The 26,256-nt window shown below is 40.2% G+C and overlaps 1 protein-coding gene and 12 non-coding genes across 13 annotated transcripts; 12 read left to right on the top strand and 1 right to left on the bottom strand.

Annotated features, from left to right (window-relative positions):
* Positions 1-350: 350 nt before the first annotated feature.
* On the bottom strand, positions 351-4,664 carry wfikkn2a (info WAP, follistatin/kazal, immunoglobulin, kunitz and netrin domain containing 2a). The gene is made up of 2 exons (XM_027003370.3): positions 3,870-4,664; positions 351-3,352 (listed from the first exon to the last, which is right to left on the bottom strand). The coding sequence occupies exons 1-2, from the start codon at positions 4,065-4,067 to the stop codon at positions 1,841-1,843; spliced, it is 1,710 nt and encodes a 569-aa protein (XP_026859171.1). The 5' UTR covers positions 4,068-4,664; the 3' UTR covers positions 351-1,840.
* Positions 4,665-9,709: 5,045 nt separating this feature from the next.
* trnas-gcu (transfer RNA serine (anticodon GCU)) lies at positions 9,710-9,791 on the top strand. Its single transcript has one exon. It is a non-coding gene; the product is annotated as a tRNA-Ser (tRNA).
* Positions 9,792-11,154: 1,363 nt separating this feature from the next.
* trnas-gcu (transfer RNA serine (anticodon GCU)) lies at positions 11,155-11,236 on the top strand. The gene has a single exon. It is a non-coding gene; the product is annotated as a tRNA-Ser (tRNA).
* Positions 11,237-12,602: 1,366 nt separating this feature from the next.
* trnas-gcu (transfer RNA serine (anticodon GCU)) lies at positions 12,603-12,684 on the top strand. The gene has a single exon. It is a non-coding gene; the product is annotated as a tRNA-Ser (tRNA).
* Positions 12,685-14,050: 1,366 nt separating this feature from the next.
* trnas-gcu (transfer RNA serine (anticodon GCU)) lies at positions 14,051-14,132 on the top strand. Its single transcript has one exon. It is a non-coding gene; the product is annotated as a tRNA-Ser (tRNA).
* Positions 14,133-15,498: 1,366 nt separating this feature from the next.
* On the top strand, positions 15,499-15,580 carry trnas-gcu (transfer RNA serine (anticodon GCU)). Its single transcript has one exon. It is a non-coding gene; the product is annotated as a tRNA-Ser (tRNA).
* A 1,366-nt stretch (positions 15,581-16,946) lies between these two features.
* trnas-gcu (transfer RNA serine (anticodon GCU)) lies at positions 16,947-17,028 on the top strand. The gene has a single exon. It is a non-coding gene; the product is annotated as a tRNA-Ser (tRNA).
* A 1,366-nt stretch (positions 17,029-18,394) lies between these two features.
* Positions 18,395-18,476, top strand: trnas-gcu (transfer RNA serine (anticodon GCU)). Its single transcript has one exon. It is a non-coding gene; the product is annotated as a tRNA-Ser (tRNA).
* Positions 18,477-19,842: 1,366 nt separating this feature from the next.
* Positions 19,843-19,924, top strand: trnas-gcu (transfer RNA serine (anticodon GCU)). Its single transcript has one exon. It is a non-coding gene; the product is annotated as a tRNA-Ser (tRNA).
* A 1,366-nt stretch (positions 19,925-21,290) lies between these two features.
* On the top strand, positions 21,291-21,372 carry trnas-gcu (transfer RNA serine (anticodon GCU)). Its single transcript has one exon. It is a non-coding gene; the product is annotated as a tRNA-Ser (tRNA).
* Positions 21,373-22,738: 1,366 nt separating this feature from the next.
* Positions 22,739-22,820, top strand: trnas-gcu (transfer RNA serine (anticodon GCU)). The gene has a single exon. It is a non-coding gene; the product is annotated as a tRNA-Ser (tRNA).
* A 1,366-nt stretch (positions 22,821-24,186) lies between these two features.
* On the top strand, positions 24,187-24,268 carry trnas-gcu (transfer RNA serine (anticodon GCU)). Its single transcript has one exon. It is a non-coding gene; the product is annotated as a tRNA-Ser (tRNA).
* Positions 24,269-25,634: 1,366 nt separating this feature from the next.
* Positions 25,635-25,716, top strand: trnas-gcu (transfer RNA serine (anticodon GCU)). Its single transcript has one exon. It is a non-coding gene; the product is annotated as a tRNA-Ser (tRNA).
* The last annotated feature ends 540 nt before the right edge of the window (positions 25,717-26,256 follow it).

The following is a 26,256-nucleotide window of genomic DNA, read 5'->3' as shown; positions in this document are numbered from 1 at the left end:
ATCATGGTATAAAGGCAGTCTAGTCAAAGGGTTCTTCAAATAAATTGCTTACATCAGCTTTAAATTCATGTAATTTGAGCATAATTAGCTACAGCTACACAAGTGTTTGTCACAGGACCTTTCAACCAGGGCATTTTATTACATACTACATACTATTTCTATTTTGTATTTTAGTTTACAAATGCTCATATTTAGTGAACACAGACCTGGCTTATGTGAGGAAGTTGTCATTGGCCAGTGAACTTGAGCCTGACTGCTGTATTTGACACTTTTCAACAGTTATAATGAACTCTCTCCCTCTTACATTCCCTCTTTCTCTCTTCTCCCTTTTCTTTAGCCTCTTACAGGGTCATGGACCTGGGCCTCATTGGACAGCCTGAAGTAGCAGACATCAGAGGCCCACCCTGGGGAAAACAATCACGTATTGGCCCTCTCTCTCCCATCCGGCTTAAGTCAAGAGTTCAAAGCACTGCCTTTAAAACAGAGTGCAGTGCATGCGCATGTGTCTACATGCGTGTGTGCGCAGCAGCTTCCCTACTGGCACAGTGTCACGGCATGCCTGGAGTCAGGCCGAGAAGATGAGAGCGCCAGGCAGCGGGAGTCTCGGCCCCAAGATCCCAGGCTCTCACATGAAAGGTTGGCAGGAGAGGAGAGTACACCAGACCCAGACACAACACGAGGATCAGACTGGCCCCCCTCTGCCCCCTCCCTCCGGCAACCCCCTCTTACCCCCACCACCATACAGCTGGAATGTGACCTGCTCAAGTTCGAGGGCCAGTCCTGACCGACAATAGAGGAGTGGGAAAGGGGAGGGAACGATCCAACACAAAAAGTCCCCCTTCACAAAGCACAGCCAAAAACCATTGAGTTTAAATGCTTGCATGCTTAAATGAGTGCAGGCTTACCCACGACCATGTCAGTGGTATGAAGAAATTAAGGCATAGAGGAATGAAGACAAAGACATGTAATCAAAGGAATACTATTTTTAATCACCTTTTCTCACACTGTGTACATAAATGTTATTTACATTCATGATAATACAAAATTAATTTTGTTAATTAATAGTTATCTCATTAATATGTTGACTCTTACATTTTATGAAAAAAACATATATGCTATGCAAAGCTTGTGTATGACTACCTAGTACTTCACTTCCTGGTAAATATGAGTTAGGATGGTAAAATAAATAAATACACCTTAATATAAAGCAGGGGAAACTATACTACAACACAATTACAAGGTGCAATGCATAAACTTAAGTGTAAGTGTGTGTGTGTGTGTGTGTGTGTGTGTGTGTGTGTGTGTGTGTGTGTGTGTGTGTGTAAAAATATATAAGAAAAGAACATTAAATTAGAAAGGTTTCCCAGTATGTTTCCAAATTTTTTGATTTTGATTTTCTTTTTCATGCATGACCTGAAGGCCATGAGTTTTAACTTAAGCTATTGCCTATAAGGCATTTATTAGATCATATCATGTGACTCAGATTTAAAAGAAAATGTAAAATATTTTAATCAAACTAAAATATATTTAAAAAAAGGATTTTCACAATTCTTTACAACATAAGTGCTTGAAAACAGTTAAGTTCAGACTACAGTACATGTAAATAACATTGGTAATTTACCTTAGTACACAGAGATATTTGTGTATCCTATGTAGAATTCACTGTTTTTCTCTGCACTACTTGTTCAAACAATAAAATAGCGCTAAATACCTTTAGGTAGTATGATAACACCAAAAATTGTAAATGGCAGCTTGCTCTGGCTTACAGCAAAAGGCACAAGGGAAAAGAGCAGTCAAGGTGTATCATGGAGTCCAAAGCAGTACGACAGCACTGCACATGCTACTGTACATTGCCCAAGTCCTTGAGAAAGGTGCACGTCTTCTTACTGATTACCTCACGGAGCTTGCGTACACGGCGACTGCTGGAGCTGCCCACAAAGCTGTCGGGTTGAAGCACGGCCATCCCATTGTGCACCTCCCCCATTATGATCATCTGGCCTTCAGCACTTGTAATGTTTGGACATGGACAGCTCCAGTCCATGTTGAGCAATGTCACCTCCAAGGGCTCCTGTCCAAAGAACTTCAGCCCCATCTTCTCATCCTTCAGGATCTCCTCCACCATTATAAGAGCGTGGCCTGAATCCTGGTCCTCTGTTAGCTCTGTCATGCGGCCCAAGATGACAAAGTCACTCTTGCAGAAGCTGGTTACCATCCTCTGCCGTGGCTTGCACAGCTTGCAGTTGTGGTTCTTGGGGAAGGGACACATCTCCTCACAGGCCTCCTTGCTCTCAAAATTGTTCTCATTGCCACCGCAGCCACCATAAATGAAAGACTGACACTGTTTGAGGAGATGGTTGTATGCCCAGCGTGGTTCATAAGCTTTGCAAGGACCCTGGAGACTGGGAAGGGAGCAAGGGGCAGCCAGCTCCGCTCCACAAGACAACATGCAAGACTTGTAAGTGTCAAAGTGATTCCTGTTCCTGTTACACTGGCTGTAGGTGAAGGTAAAGCAGTTGTTGCGCTTGGCCTCATAGTACCAGCTGATACTCTCCTCCCCACAGTCACCTATATCGGGTGCTTTCAGGCACTCCTCGGCAGGCATGCGGGTGGAGTTTGCCTGGCCTTCACTAGTAGCCTGCTCCTGATGGACAACAGACAGTGGGAAGTGGGCCTGTAGAGATCCGCCCAGGTTCTTGGCTGTGCAGGTGTAGATTCCAGCATCCTGGAGCTGGGCATTGTAAATAACAAGTTGACCAATATTAGTCACGACTACATTACCCCTCACATAGTTGGGCTGCATGACTGTATTCTCTTTCCCTTCCACCTGCTTCTCCCATGTGATCTCTGGTTTGGGCTTGCCTGTCACTTCACACAGGAAGCTCGCTGTCTCTCCCACAAACACAAAATTGTGTGCTGGATTGCTGATCACAGCAGGTGGCTGGATGTCCATAGGAGTAGTCTCCAGGCGGACAGTGGTGGGGTGCATAGTTGTCTCATCAGGAAGTGGGCTCGTGTTGGGCCATATGAGGTGGTATCTGCAGGTGACCTCATTGAGGGTGACACCCTTAGAGCAGGCTTCTGCATCCATATAGCACTTGTTGTAGTAGGTCATGCCATCTGAGGCACAGGTGAAATGGGGCTCACGCTCACAGCGATCACGGCACTTGCACACCGGTTGCCCATCCCAGATGTCACACTCAGATCCCTGCTGGGTGCACATAAACTTGTCGCAAGTGGCCTCCTTTGGCATACCCATTGGTCCTTTGTTTCCTTTTATGTCCATATAACGGGCTGCCACACAGCTCTTACTCCCACACACGTTTAGGCAGCATTTCTCAAATGTCTCACAATCCTGAAGGATACGGAAATAACAAGAATATCCATCAGATATTCACTCTTCATAGATATATGAGTCTCGTTACTACAGAGTCCCTTTCACTGAGGCATATTTATTTTTGCAAAGTATAGGTAAGCACATACATTAAACTTATGTAACTCACGGAACAAGAAATATACAAAGTACAACCAGAAATTTTAAACCCTAGAAATGTTTCTGATTAAGTAACCTTATTTCATTGGCATGTGACACTTTGGAATTTATCTACCATTTCCTTGGAGTTAGGCTAAATTGTATTATATGTACATTTATATATTTCCATGAAGTCTATTCAGATAAAAACTCGCGAAATTCCTTGCAATATTTTTATTGCTAACCATTTACACCTAAGCGAGATATTATAATGCGCTCATGTTTACCTAGGTGAAATCTCGCTCATATTTACCTAGGTGAAATCTCTTCGATCTCGAAGTAGCGTTAGCGTACATAAAAAGAACACGCTCTACGAGCGCAAGACGAGGAATGCACTCACCTGATCTGATTCACACTCACGCATGCAGGTACTCATGGCGTCTACCCAGAGATTCGGGTTCATCTCATTAGGACACATTCCTGCGTGAGAATACACGACTTTTGACAAAGTTATTGCCCTGACCTGACGGTCCAAAGACAAGACACAGAGCTGGCCAAACAAAAACCAGATCCATCGGGGAAACAGCATCCACCACATTTCCAACGTATAAAGGTAGGCGGACGAACACTGGAGTAAAATCTTTCAAAAAGTTAGAAACTTGGCGCTGTCATGTGCAAAACAATCGACAGATATTCTGGAATTATGCGACGGTAGATCTCACTATACAGTCACATCGGTTTGTAAGAGGACGCCTGGTCAGTACTGGGAGTTTGCGGAGTGGAGAAGTCGGTCCTTTACACCACCTTTAATAGTGCTATGAGATTAGGTAGCGGTATTTGAACCCTACTACTTAATATATAACACTCGGTTTAGAAAAGCTGTCTCATGCAAAGTACAAATGAGATTACATTAACTTCTTCATTCTGATTTACACATTTGACATTTAAACTCTACGTTCGTACTGGTACCTACATGACGTGCAGCAACATCTTTTAACCCTTTACTAGCATAACGTCTGGTGACGATATTATTTATCGTATAAGGCTGTGTAAAATTAATATGCAATCAAATTCCATTAACTTTGGTCTTAAACGTGTAACATTTATACTTCAGGGTTATATTGGTAACTGTGTGACATGCAGCAACATCTTTTAACCCTTGAAGAGCCTAATGTATGGTGACAACATATTACTTGCATTAAGGCATGCATAGATATTAACCTATTAAATCAGTAATGAACTCCAGCTGTGGTGGTTCTGGGAGTAGGGGTCATATGGTTGAAAGCTGCAACCTGCAATGTGAGCAGCTATCACACAATGTGTTGTTACATGCCTCTTTTACACTATTATCATTTATGACTGGGGCTTCTCGGGCTTATAGAAATCAAATGGAAATTTAGGGAAGTATATTGATGAGAAAATTAGATGGATAAAAAGCATTAGGTCAGTGGTTAGTGGCCTTTATTTTCTTAATTACTCTGTTTTGTCAGCATTCAGGTTTGGTGCTTTTCTTAGGAGGCTCTGAACGCTGGAGGTCGCTCTGATCTAAAAGCAGATCTGAAACATCTGCATTCACATAGACAGTCATTTGCAAACAGACATTACATAGGCTGGCTCATGCAGCAGATCACACTACAACCATTTTCTCATAACTTAATGGGAATCTTCTAAAGTGGCACAAAATACTGTCTGTGGTCAGGCTTGTATAGTACACTTAAAAAGTCCTCCAAGTTGAAAATTGTTAGACTTTGTCACATATGGCATATATAAAGAGTATGTGTAGTAACCTGTTAATTAATTATTATCATCTAATTATCACCTATTAGTGTAGATACACAAAGTTAAAAGATAACAATTTAGTAACCATGCCCAGGGTAGTCAGGGTAATATATGAAAAACCTGTCTGTTCCTGAGTCTGTTCTTCCCAAGCTTAGCTCATGCTGGGTCTCTGAGGCCCAGAGCCCCCTGTCTCTAACCTCTTTCAGCGACCCACTGTGCCTGCTCTCTGCACATGTACATACTCCCCCCCCCCCCAACACACACAAAGAGCACGTGCGAGAGACAGAGAGAGAGAGGCAACACTTATCTCAATATGTAAGTTGTGTAACTTATATAATTATGTCATTAACACAGAATATACATTTTAATGAACACTTACATTTGCTTACATTTGTGAATACTCTGGGGAAAAAAATGGTGGGTTTTAGTGTATATTCTAATAATTTTACATCAGAAAATTTATCTGAAATCCAACTCAAGCTTTTAGGATAGCATTTACATACAGTAGTACTTGTAATATGATATGTGACATTTTACATTTTTGATAGTACTGATTCCACTTCATAACATGTGCTCACTAAATCCTAAAGTCACCAAGGAGAGCAATTATATATATACATATATGCATTTATATATGCACCATTGCCATTATAATGTTAGCCTCAAAAAGCACACTGCCATTTTGTTTTTGCCACTCTGGCCCCTAAGCCTACAGACCCTTTCAACCCCTCACCCTTGGAAAGCAGAAATCCAGCATTCCACACATAGCGCATACACCATACTGAATGTGTGTTAGATATTGGATAACAACAGCATAGAACTCCTGCTGCTGCACTGGAGAGGTCTAGCTCTTGCCACTTGTATTGTCTGCAAACAGACCTTGACTTTGACAACCCCAGCTTCAACCTATTTATTCCAATTATTATGGAAACTTCTTGAGTTTAAGTACCTCTGAGTCTCTTTTTTATGATGAGTTTTAATATGTAAAAAATTGGTGCACTCTTCTGTATACTTTGGCAAGTAGAAACAGTTGTCTCTCTTTTAATTAAAATATATTGCATAAATAGACAACAGGAAAACTAGTTACCATCTACATCTTATACAAACACATTCATCCAAAAACTCATAGGATGCCATATGAAAACAACATATATTTACTGCATTTAATTTAGTAGATTATTTGTGACAAATGCTGAAAATAGGGGGTATCATTTTAAAAAAATGTAATTTTGTTAGAGGCATACATTTTCTAATTTTCCTAGAGACACAAGTACTTTATCCACAAAAGACATTGATTGGTTAACCAAATATTTAGTAAAGCTATGAAAATATGTGCATCGTTTAATACATAAGACTTATTTTTGTATAAGTTAGGAAATGGTCATGTAACCTTTTTGTCTCACAGCAGCTCTCTGGTGAGGCTCTGCATTGTGCTTGATGGAATAAAGGAAGCCAGGGAACAAAAACCTGTGGTGCATCAGTTGGTGGCGCTGTTTCGTTGGGAAGCTTCTCTCTCTCAGCCCTTTATATGCAGCAGTTTCTCTCTTTAAGAAATAAAACTGGTTTCTTAAAACTGAGCTACATAGCTAATATTATTATTCTCCATTTGATGTTTTGTTTTACTTGCACTAGACAGCACACAAAAGACTGACATTTACAGAAAACTTAAAAAGCTGTGGGACATATTCTGATGTTTATACTTTTCTGTATTTAACATTTTTAAACAAATAAAGTACCTTAACAGCATTTTGAGAGACTGAATAAAGTACATGAATATAGATGATACCTCAAAGCCCACATCCAGATTATCTTGCAAATTAAGGATTTAGAATCACAAAAGTAAGACAAAAATAATTATTAATTCCCAACAAATAAATGATATAGTTGTTACTACATGTCTAATATCTGTAAAGCATTGAGGGATGTTTGATATTTTCCAAGGATTATACATGAATTATTTTTCAGAGACTAAATCGGCATGACTCACCTTCAAGAAATAAAACAGTAGTGAAGTTATGGAAGCCACATCACAGCAAAGAACAGAAGAAACAGTGCACATGGCAAATAGTGATTAAATCTGATAATAATACCATGAGCTAGTCACTTTTTAAGAGCTGGTGAAAAAGTGGCCCAGAGATTAAGGTGATGGACCACTAATTCATTGTGCTCTGTAGTTGTGGGTTTAATTCCCACCTCTGTTGTGGATGTTTAGTTAAACAAGAAAGAAAGGTCTGCAGTTAAGCACTTGGGTGAAGGTTTTTGGCTCGATTCATCAGGGTATACTGAAAATAATAAATCAACAGTGCTGAAACAATGACATACCAGAGTAGAATAATAGCACTTAACTGCTGTTTTCAGGTTCAATCCAATGCTAATTGGCAACACCTGTTTTCAGGTGCCCTGGACCAAATTGTAAATCTTGTACTCTTGAATTCATCTCAGTCCTTCAAACCTGACCCGGATGTTAAGGTGATGGGTAGGTAATCCTCTAACCTCTGCATGAGAATTTCTATTTTGAACATGAGTTTGTCTTGAAACTGAACTTACTTCCCCAAACAGTTGATGTGATCACAGATATGTTAAAGTGAAGTACGGATAGTCCATTGTGTTCTGCACCTATGTGTTTGAAATCCATCTTTATCCACAAGGAATTGTTTAAATACTCTCAGAATAACTGGGGTTGTTGAGTTTGTATCCTTCGGAAGGCTGTTTTAATTCTCCATGAAACCAATCAACTTGTCTGAACGGATACTGAAAGTAAAAGGATCATTAGTTGGCCCCCTTGTTAAATGTGCTGTAAAGCTAACGAATAAACAGAGTTTGCACAATGTACATGTCTTTGTATACAAAGTGCTGTTACTACGACAATCGTGGAAGAGAGTTTGAGTCGGTGGCTAGCGATTTCTTCAAGCTCAATATACTGGTTTGCATACTGAATATGTTTTCATCTTTTAATTTGCAGTTAGAAAAAATAAAATGTGACGAGGTGGCCGAGAGGTTAAGGTGATGGATTGCTAATCCATTGTACTGTGCATGCGTGGGTTGGAATCCAACCTTTGTCGTTGATGCTAAGACAAGCTATTGTCAAATGTGTATACTCTAGATGGTTAAAGACATAGTCTTACTGTTTAAGATGTGTCTGAATGCTTTTGGCTGGAATGATCAGGGTCTACTGAAAATAAGGAATGAACAGTGCTGAAACAATGACATACCAGAGCAGAATAAAGCATTCCCCTGCTGTTTTAAGGTTCAATCCAATGCTAACTGGCAAAACCTGTTTTCAGGTGCCCTAGACTAAATTGTAAATCTTCTACTCTTGAATTCAACTCAGTCCTTCAACCCTGACCAGGATGTTAAGGTGATGGTTAGGTAATCCTCTAACCTCTGCATGAGAATTTCTATGTTGAACATGAGTTTGTCCTTGAACTGAACTTATATCCCCAAACAGTTGATGTGGTCACAGATATGTCAAAGTGAAGTATGGATAGTCCATTGTGTTCTGGACCTGTGTGTTTGAAACCCATCTTTGTCCACAAGGCTTTGTTTACATATTCTCAGAATGACTGGGCTTGTTGAGTTTGTATCCTTCTGAAGGCTGTTTTAAATCTGGATGACACCAATCAACTTGTCTGAACGGAGGCTGAAAGTAAAAGGATCATTAGTTGGCCCCCTTCTTAAATGGGCTGTAAAGCTAACGAATAAACAGAGTTTGCACAATGTACATGTCTTTGTATACAAAGTGCTTTTACAACGACAATCGTGGAAGAGAGTTTGAGTCGGTGGCTAGCGATTTCTTCAAGCTCAATATGCTCAATTGATCAGGGTCTACTGAAAATAAGGAATCAACAGGGCTGAAACAATGACATACCAGAGCAGAATAATAGCATTCCACTGCTGTTTTAAGGTTCAATCCCATGCTAATTGGCAAAACCTGTTTTCAGGTGCCCTAGACTAAATTGTAAATCTTATACTCTTGAATTCAACTCAGTCCTTCAACCCTGACCAGGATGTTAAGGTGATGGGTAGGTAATCCTCTAAACTCTGCATGAGAATTTCTATGTTGAAAATGAGTTGTCCTTGAACTGAACTTATATCCCCAAACAGTTGATGTGGTCACAGATATGTCAAAGCGAAGTATTGATAGTCCATTGTGTTCTGGACCTGTGTGTTTGAAACCCATCTTTGTCCACCAGGCTTTGTTTACATATTCTCAGAATGAGTGGGCTTGTTGAGTTTGTATCCTTCTGAAGGCTGTTTTAAATCTCGATGACACCAATCAACTTGGCTGAACGGATGCTGAAAGTAAAAGGCTCATTAGTTGGCCCCCTTCGTAAATGGGCTGTAAAGCTAACGAATAAACAGAGTTTGCACAATGTACATGTCTTTGTATACAAAGTGCTATTACATGGCATACTGAATATGTTTTCATCTTTTAATTTGCAGTTAGAAAAAGTAAGCTGTAACGAGATGGCCGAGAGGTTAAGGCAATTGACTGCTAATCCATTGTGCTGTGCACGCGTGGGTTCGAATCCCACCTTTGTTGTTGATGCTAAAACAAGCTCTAGTCAGATGTGTGTACTCTAGATGGTTAAAGGCATAGTCTTATTGTTTGAGATGGGTCTGAATGCTTTTGGCTGGAATGATCAGGGTCTACTGAAAATAAGGAATCAACAGTGCTGAAACAATGACATACCAGTGCAGTGTAATAGAATTTAACTGCTGTTTTCAGGTGCCCTAGACCAAATTGTAAATCTTCTACTCTTGAATTCAACTCAATCCTTCAACCCTGACCTGGATGTTAAGGAGATGGGTAGGTAAACCTCTAACCTCTGCATGAGAATTTCTATTTTGAACATGAGTTTGTCCTTGAACTGAACTTATATCCCCAAACAGTTGATGTGATCACAGATATGTCAAAGTGAAGGATGGATAGTCCATTGTGTTCTGGACCTGTGTGTTTGAAACCCATCTTTGTCCACAAGGCTTTGTTTACATATTCTCAGAATGACTGGGCTTGTTGAGTTTGTATCCTTCTGAAGGCTGTTTTAAATCTGGATGACACCAATCAACTTGTCTGAACGGATGGTGAAAGTGAAAGGATCATTAGTTGGCCCCCTTCTTAAATGGGCTGTAAAGCTAACGAATAAACAGAGTTTGCACAATGTACATGTCTTTTATACAAAGTGCTGTTACAAGGACCATCGTGGAAGAGAGTTTGAGTCGGTGGCTAGCGATTTCTTCAAGCTCAATATGCTCAATTGATCAGGGTCTCCTGAAAATAAGAAATCAACAGGGCTGAAACAATGACATACCAGAGCAGAATAATAGCATTCCACTGCTGTTTTAAGGTTCAATCCCATGCTAATTGGCAAAACCTGTTTTCAGGTGCCCTAGACTAAATTGTAAATCTTCTACTCTTGAATTCAACTCAGTCCTTCAACCCTGACCAGGATATTAAGGTGATGGTTAGGTAATCCTCTAACCTCTGCATGAGAATTTCTATGTTGAAAATGAGTTTGTCCTTGAACTGAACTTATATCCCCAAACAGTTGATGTGGTCACAGATATGTCAAAGTGAAGGATGGATAGTCCATTGTGTTCGGGACCTGTGTGTCTGAAACCCATCTTTGTCCCCAAAGCTTTGTTTACATATTCTCAGAATGAATGGGATTGTTGAGTTTGTATCCTTCTGAAGGCTGTTTTAAATCTCGATGACACCAATCAACTTGTCTGAACGGATGGTGAAAGTAAAAGGATCATTAGTTGGCCCCCTTCGTAAATGGGCTGTAAAGCTAATGAATAAACAGAGTTTGCACAATGTACATGTCTTTGTATACAAAGTGCTGTTACAAGGCATACTGAATTTGTTTTCATCTTTTAATTTGCAGTTAGAAAAAGTAAGATGTGACGAGGTGGCCGAGAGGTTAAGGCGATGGACTGCTAATCCATTGTGCTGTGCACGCGTGGGTTTGAATCCCACCTTTGTCGTTGATGCTAAAACAAGCTCTAGTCAGATGTGTGTACTCTAGATGGTTAAAGGCATGGTCTTATTGTTTGAGATGGGTCTGAATGCTTTTGGCTGGAATGATCAGGGTCTACTGAAAATAAGGAATCAACAGTGCTGAAACAATGACATACCAGTGCAGTGTAATAGCATTTAACTGCTGTTTTCAGGTGCCCTAGACCAAATTGTAAATCTTCTACTCTTGAATTCAACTCAGTCCTTCAACCCTGACCTGGATGTTAAGGAGATGGGTAGGTAAACCTCTAACATCTGCATGAGAATTTCTATTGTGAACATGAGTTTGTCCTTGAACTGAACTTCTATCCCCAAACAGTTGATGTGGTCACAGATATGTTAAAGTGAAGTATGGATAGTCCATTGTGTTCGGGACCTGTGTGTCTTTGAAACCCATCTTTGTCCACAAGGCTTTGTTTACATATTCTCAGAATGACTGGGCTTGTTGAGTTTTTATGCTTCTGAAGGCTGTTTTAAATCTCGATGACACCTATCAACTTGTCTGAACGGATACTGAAAGTAAAAGGATCATTAGTTGGCCCCCTTCTTAAATGGGCTGTAAAGCTAACGAATAAATAGAGTTTGCACAATGTACATGTCTTTGTATACAAAGTGCTGTTACAAGGACAATCGTGGAGGAGAGTTTGAGTCGGTGGCTAGCGATTTCTTCAAGCTCAATATACTCAATTGATCAGGGTCTACTGAAAATAAGAAACCAACAATGCTGAAACAATGACATACAAGAGCAGAATAATAGCATTCCACTGCTGTTTTAAGGTTCAATCCCATGCTAATTGGCAAAACCTGTTTTCAGGTGCCCTAGACTAAATTGTAAATCTTCTACTCTTGAATTCAACTCAGTCCTTCAACCCTGACCAGGATGTTAAGGTGATGGGTAGGTAATCCTCTAACCTCTGCATGAGAATTTCTATGTTGAAAACGAGTTTGTCCTTGAACTGAACTTATATCCCCAAACAGTTGATGTGGTCACAGATATGTCAAAGTGAAGTATTGATAGTCCATTGTGTTCTGGACCTGTGTGTTTGAAACCCATCTTTGTCCATAAGGCTTTGTTTACATATTCTCAGAATGACTGGGCTTGTTGAGTTTGTATCCTTCTGAAGGCTGTTTTAAATCTCGATGACACCAATCAACTTGGCTGAACGGATGCTGAAAGTAAAAGGCTCATTAGTTGGCCCCCTTCGTAAATGGGCTGTAAAGCTAACGAATAAACAGAGTTTGCACAATGTACATGTCTTTGTATACAAAGTGCTGTTACAAGGCATACTGAATTTGTTTTCATCTTTTAATTTGCAGTTAGAAAAAGTAAGATGTGACGAGGTGGCCGAGAGGTTAAGGCGATGGACTGCTAGTCCATTGTGCCGTGAACGCGTGGGTCCGAATCCCACCTTCGTCGTTGATGCTAAAACAAGCTCTAGTCAGATGTATGTACTCTAGATGGTTAAAGGCATGGTCTTATTTTTTGAGATGGGTCTGAATGCTTTTGGCTGGAATGATCAGGGTCTACTGAAAATAAGGAATCAACAGTGCTGAAACAATGACGTACCAGTGCAGTGTAATAGCATTTAACTGCTGTTTTCAGGAGCCCTAGACCAAATTGTTAATCTTCTACTCTTGAATTCAACTCAGTCCTTCAACCCTGACCTGGATGTTAAGGAGATGGGTAGGTAAACCTCTAACATCTGCATGAGAATTTCTATTGTGTACATGAGTTTGTCCTTGAACTGAACTTCTATCCCCAAACCGTTGATGTGGTCAGAGATATGTTAAAGTGAAGTATGGATAGTCCATTGTGTTCGGGACCTGTGTGTCTTTGAAACCCATCTTTGTCCCCAAAGCTTTGTTTACATATTCTCAGAATGACTGGGATTGTTGAGTTTGTATCCTTCTGAAGGCTGTTTTAAATCTCGATGACACCAATCAACTTGTCTGAACGGATGTTGAAAGTAAAAGGATCATTAGTTGGCCCCCTTCTTAAATGGGCTGTAAAGCTAACGAATAAACAGAGTTTGCACATTGTACATGTCTTTGTATACAAAGTGCTGTTACAACGACAATCGTGGAAGAGAGTTTGAGTCGGTGGCTAGCGATTTCTTCAAGCTCAATATGCTCAATTGATCAGGGTCTACTGAAAAGAAGAAATCAACAATACTGAAACAATGACATACCAGAGTAGAATAATAGCATTCCACTGCTGTTTTAAGGTTCAATCCCATGCTAATTGGCAAAACCTGTTTTCAGGTGCCCTAGACTAAATTGTAAATCTTCTACTCTTGAATTCAACTCAGTCCTTCAACCCTGACCAGGATGTTAAGGTGATGGGTAGGTAATCCTCTAACCTATGCATGAGAATTTCTATGTTGAAAATGAGTTTGTCCTTGAACTGAACTTATATCCCCAAACAGTTGATGTGGTCACAGATATGTCAAAGTGAAGTATGAATAGTCCATTGTGTTCTGGACCTGTGTGTTTGAAACCCATCTTTGTCCACAAGGCTTTGTTTACATATTCTCAGAATGACTGGGCTTGTTGAGTTTGTATCCTTCTGAAGGCTGTTTTAAATCTCGATGACACCAATCAACTTGGCTGAACGGATGCTGAAAGTAAAAGGCTCATTAGTTGGCCCCCTTCGTAAATGGGCTGTAAAGCTAACGAATAAACAGAGTTTGCACAATGTACATGTCTTTGTATACAAAGTGCTGTTACAAGGCATACTGAAATTGTTTTCATCTTTTAATTTGCAGTTAGAAAAAGTAAGATGTGACGAGGTGGCCGAGAGGTTAAGGCGATGGACTGCTAATCCATTGTGCTGTGCACGCGTGGGTTCGAATCCCACCTTCGTCGTTGATGCTAAAACAAGCTCTAGTCAGATGTGTGTACTCTAGATGGTTAAAGGCATAGTCTTATTGTTTGAGATGGGTCTGAATGCTTTTGGCTGGAATGATCAGGGTCTACTGAAAATAAGGAATCAACAGTGCTGAAACAATGACATACCAGTGCAGTGTAATAGCATTTAACTGCTGTTTTCAGGTGCCCTAGACCAAATTGTAAATCTTCTACTCTTGAATTCAACTCAGTCCTTCAACCCTGACCTGGATGTTAAGGAGATGGGTAGGTAAACCTCTAACATCTGCATGAGAATTTCTATTGTGAACATGAGTTTGTCATTGAACTGAACTTCTATCCCCAAACAGTTGATGTGGTCACAGATATGTTAAAGTGAAGTATGGATAGTCCATTGTGTTCGGGACCTGTGTGTCTTTGAAACCCATCTTTGTCCACAAGGCTTTGTTTACATATTCTCAGAATGACTGGGCTTGTTGAGTTTTTATGCTTCTGAAGGCTGTTTTAAATCTCGATGACACCTATCAACTTGTCTGAACGGATACTGAAAGTAAAAGGATCATTAGTTGGCCCCCTTCTTAAATGGGCTGTAAAGCTAACGAATAAATAGAGTTTGCACAATGTACATGTCTTTGTATACAAAGTGCTGTTACAAGGACAATCGTGGAGGAGAGTTTGAGTCGGTGGCTAGCGATTTCTTCAAGCTCAATATACTCAATTGATCAGGGTCTACTGAAAATAAGAAACCAACAATGCTGAAACAATGACATACCAGAGCAGAATAATAGCATTCCACTGCTGTTTTAAGGTTCAATCCCATGCTAATTGGCAAAACCTGTTTTCAGGTGCCCTAGACTAAATTGTAAATCTTCTACTCTTGAATTCAACTCAGTCCTTCAACCCTGACCAGGATATTAAGGTGATGGTTAGGTAATCCTCTAACCTCTGCATGAGAATTTCTATGTTGAACATGAGATTGTCCTTGAACTGAACTTATATCCCCAAACAGTTGATGTGGTCACAGATATGTCAAAGTGAAGTATGAATAGTCCATTGTGTTCTGGACCTGTGTGTTTGAAACCCATCTTTGTCCACAAGGATTTGTTTACATATTCTCAGAATGACTGGGCTTGTTGAGTTTGTATCCTTCTGAAGGCTGTTTTAAATCTCGATGACACCAATCAACTTGGCTGAACGGATGCTGAAAGTAAAAGGCTCATTAGTTGGCCCCCTTCGTAAATGGGCTGTAAAGCTAACGAATAAACAGAGTTTGCACAATGTACATGTCTTTGTATACAAAGTGCTGTTACAAGGCATACTGAAATTGTTTTCATCTTTTAATTTGCAGTTAGAAAAAGTAAGATGTGACGAGGTGGCCGAGAGGTTAAGGCGATGGACTGCTAATCCATTGTGCTGTGCACGCGTGGGTTCGAATCCCACCTTCGTCGTTGATGCTAAAACAAGCTCTAGTCAGATGTGTGTACTCTAGATGGTTAAAGGCATAGTCTTATTGTTTGAGATGGGTCTGAATGCTTTTGGCTGGAATGATCAGGGTCTACTGAAAATAAGGAATCAACAGTGCTGAAACAATGACATACCAGTGCAGTGTAATAGCATTTAACTGCTTTTTTCAGGTGCCCTAGACCAAATTGTAAATCTTCTACTCTTGAATTCAACTCAGTCCTTCAACCCTGACCTGGATGTTAAGGAGATGGGTAGGTAAACCTCTAACATCTGCATGAGAATTTCTATTGTGAACATGAGTTTGTCCTTGAACTGAACTTCTATCCCCAAACAGTTGATGTGGTCACAGATATGTTAAAGTGAAGTATGGATAGTCCATTGTGTTCGGGACCTGTGTGTCTTTGAAACCCATCTTTGTCCACAAGGCTTTGTTTACATATTCTCAGAATGACTGGGCTTGTTGAGTTTTTATGCTTCTGAAGGCTGTTTTAAATCTCGATGACACCTATCAACTTGTCTGAACGGATACTGAAAGTAAAAGGATCATTAGTTGGCCCCCTTCTTAAATGGGCTGTAAAGCTAACGAATAAATAGAGTTTGCACAATGTACATGTCTTTGTATACAAAGTGCTGTTACAAGGACAATCGTGGAGGAGAGTTTGAGTCGGTGGCTAGCGATTTCTTCAAGCTCAATATGCTCAATTGATCAGGGTCTACTGAAAAGAAGAAATCAACAATGCTGAAACAATGACATACCAGAGTAGAATAATAGCATTCCACTGCTGTTTTAAGGTTCAATCCCATGCTAATTGGCAAAACCTGTTTTCAGGTGCCCTAGACTAAATTGTAAATCTTCTACTCTTGAATTCAACTCAGTCCTTCAACCCTGACCAGGATGTTAAGGTGATGGGTAGGTAATCCTCTAACCTCTGCATGAGAATTTCTATGTTGAAAACGAGTTTGTCCTTGAACTGAACTTATATCCCCAAACAGTTGATGTGGTCACAGATATGTCAAAGTGAAGTATTGATAGTCCATTGTGTTCTGGACCTGTGTGTTTGAAACCCATCTTTGTCCACAAGGCTTTGTTTACATATTCTCAGAATGACTGGGCTTGTTGAGTTTGTATCCTTCTGAAGGCTGTTTTAAATCTCGATGACACCAATCAACTTGGCTGAACGGATGCTGAAAGTAAAAGGCTCATTAGTTGGCCCCCTTCGTAAATGGGCTGTAAAGCTAACGAATAAACAGAGTTTGCACAATGTACATGTCTTTGTATACAAAGTGCTGTTACAAGGCATACTGAATTTGTTTTCATCTTTTAATTTGCAGTTAGAAAAAGTAAGATGTGACGAGGTGGCCGAGAGGTTAAGGCGATGGACTGCTAATCCATTGTGCTGTGCACGCGTGGGTTCGAATCCCACCTTCGTCGTTGATGCTAAAACAAGCTCTAGTCAGATGTGTGTACTCTAGATGGTTAAAGGCATAGTCTTATTGTTTGAGATGGGTCTGAATGCTTTTGGCTGGAATGATCAGGGTCTACTGAAAATAAGGAATCAACAGTGCTGAAACAATGACATACCAGTGCAGTGTAATAGCATTTAACTGCTGTTTTCAGGTGCCCTAGACCAAATTGTAAATCTTCTACTCTTGAATTCAACTCAGTCCTTCAACCCTGACCTGGATGTTAAGGAGATGGGTAGGTAAACCTCTAACATCTGCATGAGAATTTCAATTGTGAACATGAGTTTGTCATTGAACTGAACTTCTATCCCCAAACAGTTGATGTGGTCACAGATATGTTAAAGTGAAGTATGGATAGTCCATTGTGTTCGGGACCTGTGTGTCTTTGAAACCCATCTTTGTCCACAAGGCTTTGTTTACATATTCTCAGAATGACTGGGCTTGTTGAGTTTTTATGCTTCTGAAGGCTGTTTTAAATCTCGATGACACCTATCAACTTGTCTGAACGGATACTGAAAGTAAAAGGATCATTAGTTGGCCCCCTTCTTAAATGGGCTGTAAAGCTAACGAATAAATAGAGTTTGCACAATGTACATGTCTTTGTATACAAAGTGCTGTTACAAGGACAATCGTGGAGGAGAGTTTGAGTCGGTGGCTAGCGATTTCTTCAAGCTCAATATACTCAATTGATCAGGGTCTACTGAAAATAAGAAACCAACAATGCTGAAACAATGACATACCAGAGCAGAATAATAGCATTCCACTGCTGTTTTAAGGTTCAATCCCATGCTAATTGGCAAAACCTGTTTTCAGGTGCCCTAGACTAAATTGTAAATCTTCTACTCTTGAATTCAACTCAGTCCTTCAACCCTGACCAGGATGTTAAGGTGATGGGTAGGTAATCCTCTAACCTCTGCATGAGAATTTCTATGTTGAAAACGAGTTTGTCCTTGAACTGAACTTATATCCCCAAACAGTTGATGTGGTCACAGATATGTCAAAGTGAAGTATTGATAGTCCATTGTGTTCTGGACCTGTGTGTTTGAAACCCATCTTTGTCCACAAGGCTTTGTTTACATATTCTCAGAATGACTGGGCTTGTTGAGTTTGTATCCTTCTGAAGGCTGTTTTAAATCTCGATGACACCAATCAACTTGGCTGAACGGATGCTGAAAGTAAAAGGCTCATTAGTTGGCCCCCTTCGTAAATGGGCTGTAAAGCTAACGAATAAACAGAGTTTGCACAATGTACATGTCTTTGTATACAAAGTGCTGTTACAAGGCATACTGAAATTGTTTTCATCTTTTAATTTGCAGTTAGAAAAAGTAAGATGTGACGAGGTGGCCGAGAGGTTAAGGCGATGGACTGCTAATCCATTGTGCTGTGCACGCGTGGGTTCGAATCCCACCTTCGTCGTTGATGCTAAAACAAGCTCTAGTCAGATGTGTGTACTCTAGATGGTTAAAGGCATAGTCTTATTGTTTGAGATGGGTCTGAATGCTTTTGGCTGGAATGATCAGGGTCTACTGAAAATAAGGAATCAACAGTGCTGAAACAATGACATACCAGTGCAGTGTAATAGCATTTAACTGCTTTTTTCAGGTGCCCTAGACCAAATTGTAAATCTTCTACTCTTGAATTCAACTCAGTCCTTCAACCCTGACCTGGATGTTAAGGAGATGGGTAGGTAAACCTCTAACATCTGCATGAGAATTTCTATTGTGAACATGAGTTTGTCATTGAACTGAACTTCTATCCCCAAACAGTTGATGTGGTCACAGATATGTTAAAGTGAAGTATGGATAGTCCATTGTGTTCGGGACCTGTGTGTCTTTGAAACCCATCTTTGTCCACAAGGCTTTGTTTACATATTCTCAGAATGACTGGGCTTGTTGAGTTTTTATGCTTCTGAAGGCTGTTTTAAATCTCGATGACACCTATCAACTTGTCTGAACGGATACTGAAAGTAAAAGGATCATTAGTTGGCCCCCTTCTTAAATGGGCTGTAAAGCTAACGAATAAATAGAGTTTGCACAATGTACATGTCTTTGTATACAAAGTGCTGTTACAAGGACAATCGTGGAGGAGAGTTTGAGTCGGTGGCTAGCGATTTCTTCAAGCTCAATATACTCAATTGATCAGGGTCTACTGAAAATAAGAAACCAACAATGCTGAAACAATGACATACCAGAGCAGAATAATAGCATTCCACTGCTGTTTTAAGGTTCAATCCCATGCTAATTGGCAAAACCTGTTTTCAGGTGCCCTAGACTAAATTGTAAATCTTCTACTCTTGAATTCAACTCAGTCCTTCAACCCTGACCAGGATGTTAAGGTGATGGGTAGGTAATCCTCTAACCTCTGCATGAGAATTTCAATGTTGAAAACGAGTTTGTCCTTGAACTGAACTTATATCCCCAAACAGTTGATGTGGTCACAGATATGTCCAAGTGAAGTATTGATAGTCCATTGTGTTCTGGACCTGTGTGTTTGAAACCCATCTTTGTCCACAAGGCTTTGTTTACATATTCTCAGAATGACTGGGCTTGTTGAGTTTGTATCCTTCTGAAGGCTGTTTTAAATCTCGATGACACCAATCAACTTGGCTGAACGGATGCTGAAAGTAAAAGGCTCATTAGTTGGCCCCCTTCGTAAATGGGCTGTAAAGCTAACGAATAAACAGAGTTTGCACAATGTACATGTCTTTGTATACAAAGTGCTGTTACAAGGCATACTGAATTTGTTTTCATCTTTTAATTTGCGGTTAGAAAAAGTAAGATGTGACGAGGTGGCCGAGAGGTTAAGGTGATGGACTGCTAATCCATTGTGCTGTGCACGTATGGGTTGGAATCCCACCTTTGTCGTTGATGCTAAAACAAGCTCTAGTCAGATGTGTGTACTCTAGATGGTTAAAGGCATAGTCTTATTGTTTGAGATGGGTCTGAATGCTTTTGGCTGGAATGATCAGGGTCTACTGAAAATAAGGAAACAACAGTGCTGAAACAATGACATACCAGTGCAGTGTAATAGCATTTAACTGCTGTTTTCAGGAGCCATAGACCAAATTGTTAATCTTCTACTCTTGAATTCAACTCAGTCCTTCAACCCTGACCTGGATGTTAGGGAGATTGGTAGGTAAACCTCTAACATCTGCATGAGAATTTCTATTGTGAACATGAGTTTGTCCTTGAACTGAACTTCTATCCCCAAACCGTTGATGTGGTCAGAGATATGTTAAAGTGAAGTATGGATAGTCCATTGTGTTCGGGACCTGTGTGTCTTTGAAACCCATCTTTGTCCCCAAAGCTTTGTTTACATATTCTCAGAATGACTGGGATTGTTGAGTTTGTATCCTTCTGAAGGCTGTTTTTAATCTCGATGACACCTATCAACTTGTCTGAACGGATGGTGAAAGTAAAAGGATCATTAGCTGGCCCCCTTCTTAAATGGGCTGTAAAGCTAACGAATAAACAGAGTTTGCACATTGTACATGTCTTTGTATACAAAGTGCTGTTACAACGACAATCGTGGAAGAGAGTTTGAGTCGGTGGCTAGCGATTTCTTCAAGCTCAATATACTCAATTGATCAGGGTCTACTGAAAATAAGAAACCAACAATGCTGAAACAATGACATACCAGAGCAGAATAATAGCATTCCACTGCTGTTTTAAGGTTCAATCCCATGCTAATTGGCAAAACCTGTTTTCAGGTGCCCTAGACTAAATTGTAAATCTTCTACTCTTGAATTCAACTCAGTCCTTCAACCCTGACCAGGATGTTAAGGTGATGGGTAGGTAATCCTCTAACCTCTGCATGAGAATTTCTATGTTGAAAACGAGTTTGTCCTTGAACTGAACTTATATCCCCAAACAGTTGATGTGGTCACAGATATGTCAAAGTGAAGTATTGATAGTCCATTGTGTTCTGGACCTGTGTGTTTGAAACCCATCTTTGTCCACAAGGCTTTGTTTACATATTCTCAGAATGACTGGGCTTGTTGAGTTTGTATCCTTCTGAAGGCTGTTTTAAATCTCGATGACACCAATCAACTTGGCTGAACGGATGCTGAAAGTAAAAGGCTCATTAGTTGGCCCCCTTCGTAAATGGGCTGTAAAGCTAACGAATAAACAGAGTTTGCACAATGTACATGTCTTTGTATACAAAGTGCTGTTACAAGGCATACTGAATTTGTTTTCATCTTTTAATTTGCAGTTAGAAAAAGTAAGATGTGACGAGGTGGCCGAGAGGTTAAGGCGATGGACTGCTAATCCATTGTGCTGTGCACGTGTGGGTTCGAATCCCACCTTCGTCGTTGATGCTAAAACAAGCTCTAGTCAGATGTGTGTACTCTAGATGGTTAAAGGCATAGTCTTATTGTTTGAGATGGGTCTGAATGCTTTTGGCTGGAATGATCAGGGTCTACTGAAAATAAGGAAACAACAGTGCTGAAACAATGACATACCAGTGCAGTGTAATAGCATTTAACTGCTGTTTTCAGGAGCCATAGACCAAATTGTTAATCTTCTACTCTTGAATTCAACTCAGTCCTTCAACCCTGACCTGGATGTTAGGGAGATTGGTAGGTAAACCTCTAACATCTGCATGACAATTTCTATTGTGAACATGAGTTTGTCCTTGAACTGAACTTCTATCCCCAAACCGTTGATGTGGTCAGAGATATGTTAAAGTGAAGTATGGATAGTCCATTGTGTTCGGGACCTGTGTGTCTTTGAAACCCATCTTTGTCCCCAAAGCTTTGTTTACATATTCTCAGAATGACTGGGATTGTTGAGTTTGTATCCTTCTGAAGGCTGTTTTAAATCTCGATGAAACCTATCAACTTGTCTGAACGGATACTGAAAGTAAAAGGATCATTAGTTGGCCCCCTTCTTAAATGGGCTGTAAAGCTAACGAATAAATAGAGTTTGCACAATGTACATGTCTTTGTATACAAAGTGCTGTTACAAGGACAATCGTGGAGGAGAGTTTGAGTCGGTGGCTAGCGATTTCTTCAAGCTCAATATACTCAATTGATCAGGGTCTACTGAAAATAAGAAACCAACAATGCTGAAACAATGACATACCAGAGCAGAATAATAGCATTCCACTGCTGTTTTAAGGTTCAATCCCATGCTAATTGGCAAAACCTGTTTTCAGGTGCCCTAGACTAAATTGTAAATCTTCTACTCTTGAATTCAACTCAGTCCTTCAACCCTGACCAGGATGTTAAGGTGATGGGTAGGTAATCCTCTAACCTCTGCATGAGAATTTCTATGTTGAAAACGAGTTTGTCCTTGAACTGAACTTATATCCCCAAACAGTTGATGTGGTCACAGATATGTCAAAGTGAAGTATTGATAGTCCATTGTGTTCTGGACCTGTGTGTTTGAAACCCATCTTTGTCCACAAGGCTTTGTTTACATATTCTCAGAATGACTGGGCTTGTTGAGTTTGTATCCTTCTGAAGGCTGTTTTAAATCTCGATGACACCAATCAACTTGGCTGAACGGATGCTGAAAGTAAAAGGCTCATTAGTTGGCCCCCTTCGTAAATGGGCTGTAAAGCTGACGAATAAACAGAGTTTGCACAATGTACATGTCTTTGTATACAAAGTGCTGTTACAAGGCATACTGAATTTGTTTTCATCTTTTAATTTGCAGTTAGAAAAAGTAAGCTGTGACGAGGTGGCCGAGAGGTTAAGGCGATGGACTGCTAATCCATTGTGCTGTGCACGTGTGGGTTCGAATCCCACCTTTGTCGTTGATGCTAAAACAAGCTCTAGTCAGATGTGTGTACTCTAGATGGTTAAAGGCATAGTCTTATTGTTTGAGATGGGTCTGAATGCTTTTGGCTGGAATGATCAGGGTCTACTGAAAATAAGGAAACAACAGTGCTGAAACAATGACATACCAGTGCAGTGTAATAGCATTTAACTGCTGTTTTCAGGAGCCATAGACCAAATTGTTAATCTTCTACTCTTGAATTCAACTCAGTCCTTCAACCCTGACCTGGATGTTAGGGAGATTGGTAGGTAAACCTCTAACATCTGCATGAGAATTTCTATTGTGAACATGAGTTTGTCCTTGAACTGAACTTCTATCCCCAAACCGTTGATGTGGTCAGAGATATGTTAAAGTGAAGTATGGATAGTCCATTGTGTTCGGGACCTGTGTGTCTTTGAAACCCATCTTTGTCCCCAAAGCTTTGTTTACATATTCTCAGAATGACTGGGATTGTTGAGTTTGTATCCTTCTGAAGGCTGTTTTTAATCTCGATGACACCAATCAACTTGTCTGAACGGATGGTGAAAGTAAAAGGATCATTAGCTGGCCCCCTTCTTAAATGGGCTGTAAAGCTAACGAATAAACAGAGTTTGCACATTGTACATGTCTTTGTATACAAAGTGCTGTTACAACGACAATCGTGGAAGAGAGTTTGAGTCGGTGGCTAGCGATTTCTTCAAGCTCAATATGCTCAATTGATCAGGGTCTACTGAAAAGAAGAAATCAACAATACTGAAACAATGACATACCAGAGTAGAATAATAGCATTCCACTGCTGTTTTAAGGTTCAATCCCATGCTAATTGGCAAAACCTGTTTTCAGGTGCCCTAGACTAAATTGTAAATCTTCTACTCTTGAATTCAACTCAGTCCTTCAACCCTGACCAGGATGTTAAGGTGATGGGTAGGTAATCCTCTAAACTCTGCATGAGAATTTCTATGTTGAAAACGAGTTTGTCCTTGAACTGAACTTATATCCCCAAACAGTTGATGTGGTCACAGATATGTCAAAGTGAAGTATTGATAGTCCATTGTGTTCTGGACCTGTGTGTTTGAAACCCATCTTTGTCCACAAGGCTTTGTTTACATATTCTCAGAATGACTGGGCTTGTTGAGTTTGTATCCTTCTGAAGGCTGTTTTAAATCTCGATGACACCAATCAACTTGGCTGAACGGATGCTGAAAGTAAAAGGCTCATTAGTTGGCCCCCTTCGTAAATGGGCTGTAAAGCTAACGAATAAACAGAGTTTGCACAATGTACATGTCTTTGTATACAAAGTGCTGTTACAAGGCATACTGAATTTGTTTTCATCTTTTAATTTGCAGTTAGAAAAAGTAAGATGTGACGAGGTGGCCGAGAGGTTAAGGCGATGGACTGCTAATCCATTGTGCTGTGCACGCGTGGGTTTGAATCCCACCTTCGTCGTTGATGCTGAAACAAGCTCTAGTCAGATGTGTGTACTCTAGATGGTTAAAGGCATTGTCTTATTGTTTGAGATGGGTCTGAATGCTTTTGGCTGGAATGATCAGGGTCTACTGAAAATAAGGAATCAACAGTGCTGAAACAATGACATACCAGTGCAGTGTAATAGCATTTAACTGCTGTTTTCAGGTGCCCTAGACCAAATTGTAAATCTTCTACTCTTGAATTCAACTCAGTCCTTCAACCCTGACCTGGATGTTAAGGAGATGGGTAGGTAAACCTCTAACATCTGCATGAGAATTTCAATTGTGAACATGAGTTTGTCATTGAACTGAACTTCTATCCCCAAACAGTTGATGTGGTCACAGATATGTTAAAGTGAAGTATGGATAGTCCATTGTGTTCGGGACCTGTGTGTCTTTGAAACCCATCTTTGTCCACAAGGCTTTGTTTACATATTCTCAGAATGACTGGGCTTGTTGAGTTTTTATGCTTCTGAAGGCTGTTTTAAATCTCGATGACACCTATCAACTTGTCTGAACGGATACTGAAAGTAAAAGGATCATTAGTTGGCCCCCTTCTTAAATGGGCTGTAAAGCTAACGAATAAATAGAGTTTGCACAATGTACATGTCTTTGTATACAAAGTGCTGTTACAAGGACAATCGTGGAGGAGAGTTTGAGTCGGTGGCTAGCGATTTCTTCAAGCTCAATATACTCAATTGATCAGGGTCTACTGAAAATAAGAAACCAACAATGCTGAAACAATGACATACCAGAGCAGAATAATAGCATTCCACTGCTGTTTTAAGGTTCAATCCCATGCTAATTGGCAAAACCTGTTTTCAGGTGCCCTAGACTAAATTGTAAATCTTCTACTCTTGAATTCAACTCAGTCCTTCAACCCTGACCAGGATGTTAAGGTGATGGGTAGGTAATCCTCTAACCTCTGCATGAGAATTTCTATGTTGAAAACGAGTTTGTCCTTGAACTGAACTTATATCCCCAAACAGTTGATGTGGTCACAGATATGTCAAAGTGAAGTATTGATAGTCCATTGTGTTCTGGACCTGTGTGTTTGAAACCCATCTTTGTCCACAAGGCTTTGTTTACATATTCTCAGAATGACTGGGCTTGTTGAGTTTGTATCCTTCTGAAGGCTGTTTTAAATCTCGATGACACCAATCAACTTGGCTGAACGGATGCTGAAAGTAAAAGGCTCATTAGTTGGCCCCCTTCGTAAATGGGCTGTAAAGCTAACGAATAAACAGAGTTTGCACAATGTACATGTCTTTGTATACAAAGTGCTGTTACAAGGCATACTGAAATTGTTTTCATCTTTTAATTTGCAGTTAGAAAAAGTAAGATGTGACGAGGTGGCCGAGAGGTTAAGGCGATGGACTGCTACTCCATTGTGCTGTGCACGCGTGGGTTCGAATCCCACCTTCGTCGTTGATGCTAAAACAAGCTCTAGTCAGATGTGTGTACTCTAGATGGTTAAAAGCATAGTCTTATTGTTTGAGATGGGTCTGAATGCTTTTGGCTGGAATGATCAGGGTCTACTGAAAATAAGGAATCAACAGTGCTGAAACAATGACATACCAGTGCAGTGTAATAGCATTTAACTGCTGTTTTCAGGAGCCCTAGACCAAATTGTTAATCTTCTACTCTTGAATTCAACTCAGTCCTTCAACCCTGACCTGGATGTTAAGGACATGGGTAGGTAAACCTCTAACATCTGCATGAGAATTTCTATTATGAACATGAGTTTGTCCTTGAACTGAACTTCTATCCCCAAACCGTTGATGTGGTCAGAGATATGTTAAAGTGAAGTATGGATAGTCCATTGTGTTCGGGACCTGTGTGTCTTTGAAACCCATCTTTGTCCCCAAAGCTTTGTTTACATATTCTCAGAATGACTGGGATTGTTGAGTTTGTATCCTTCTGAAGGCTGTTTTAAATCTCGATGACACCAATCAACTTGTCTGAACG

This window comes from Electrophorus electricus, chromosome 3 (assembly GCF_041902795.1).
Source record: "Electrophorus electricus isolate QZ-2024a chromosome 3, ASM4190279v1, whole genome shotgun sequence".
Lineage (NCBI taxonomy): Eukaryota > Metazoa > Chordata > Actinopteri > Gymnotiformes > Gymnotidae > Electrophorus > Electrophorus electricus.
The sequence above is the reverse complement of the archived record's forward strand: the minus strand, read 5'-3'. Positions and strand labels throughout refer to the sequence as shown.

Bases quoted from the DNA above. Each gene is read 5' to 3' on its own strand.
- wfikkn2a (XM_027003370.3), bottom strand. From the start codon at position 4,067: ATGTGGTGGATGCTGTTTCCCCGATGGATCTGGTTTTTGTTTGGCCAG. The intron at 3,353-3,869 runs GTGAGTGCATTC...CGTATCCTTCAG, and splicing joins GTGAGTGTGAATCAGATCAG to GATTGTGAGACATTTGAGAA.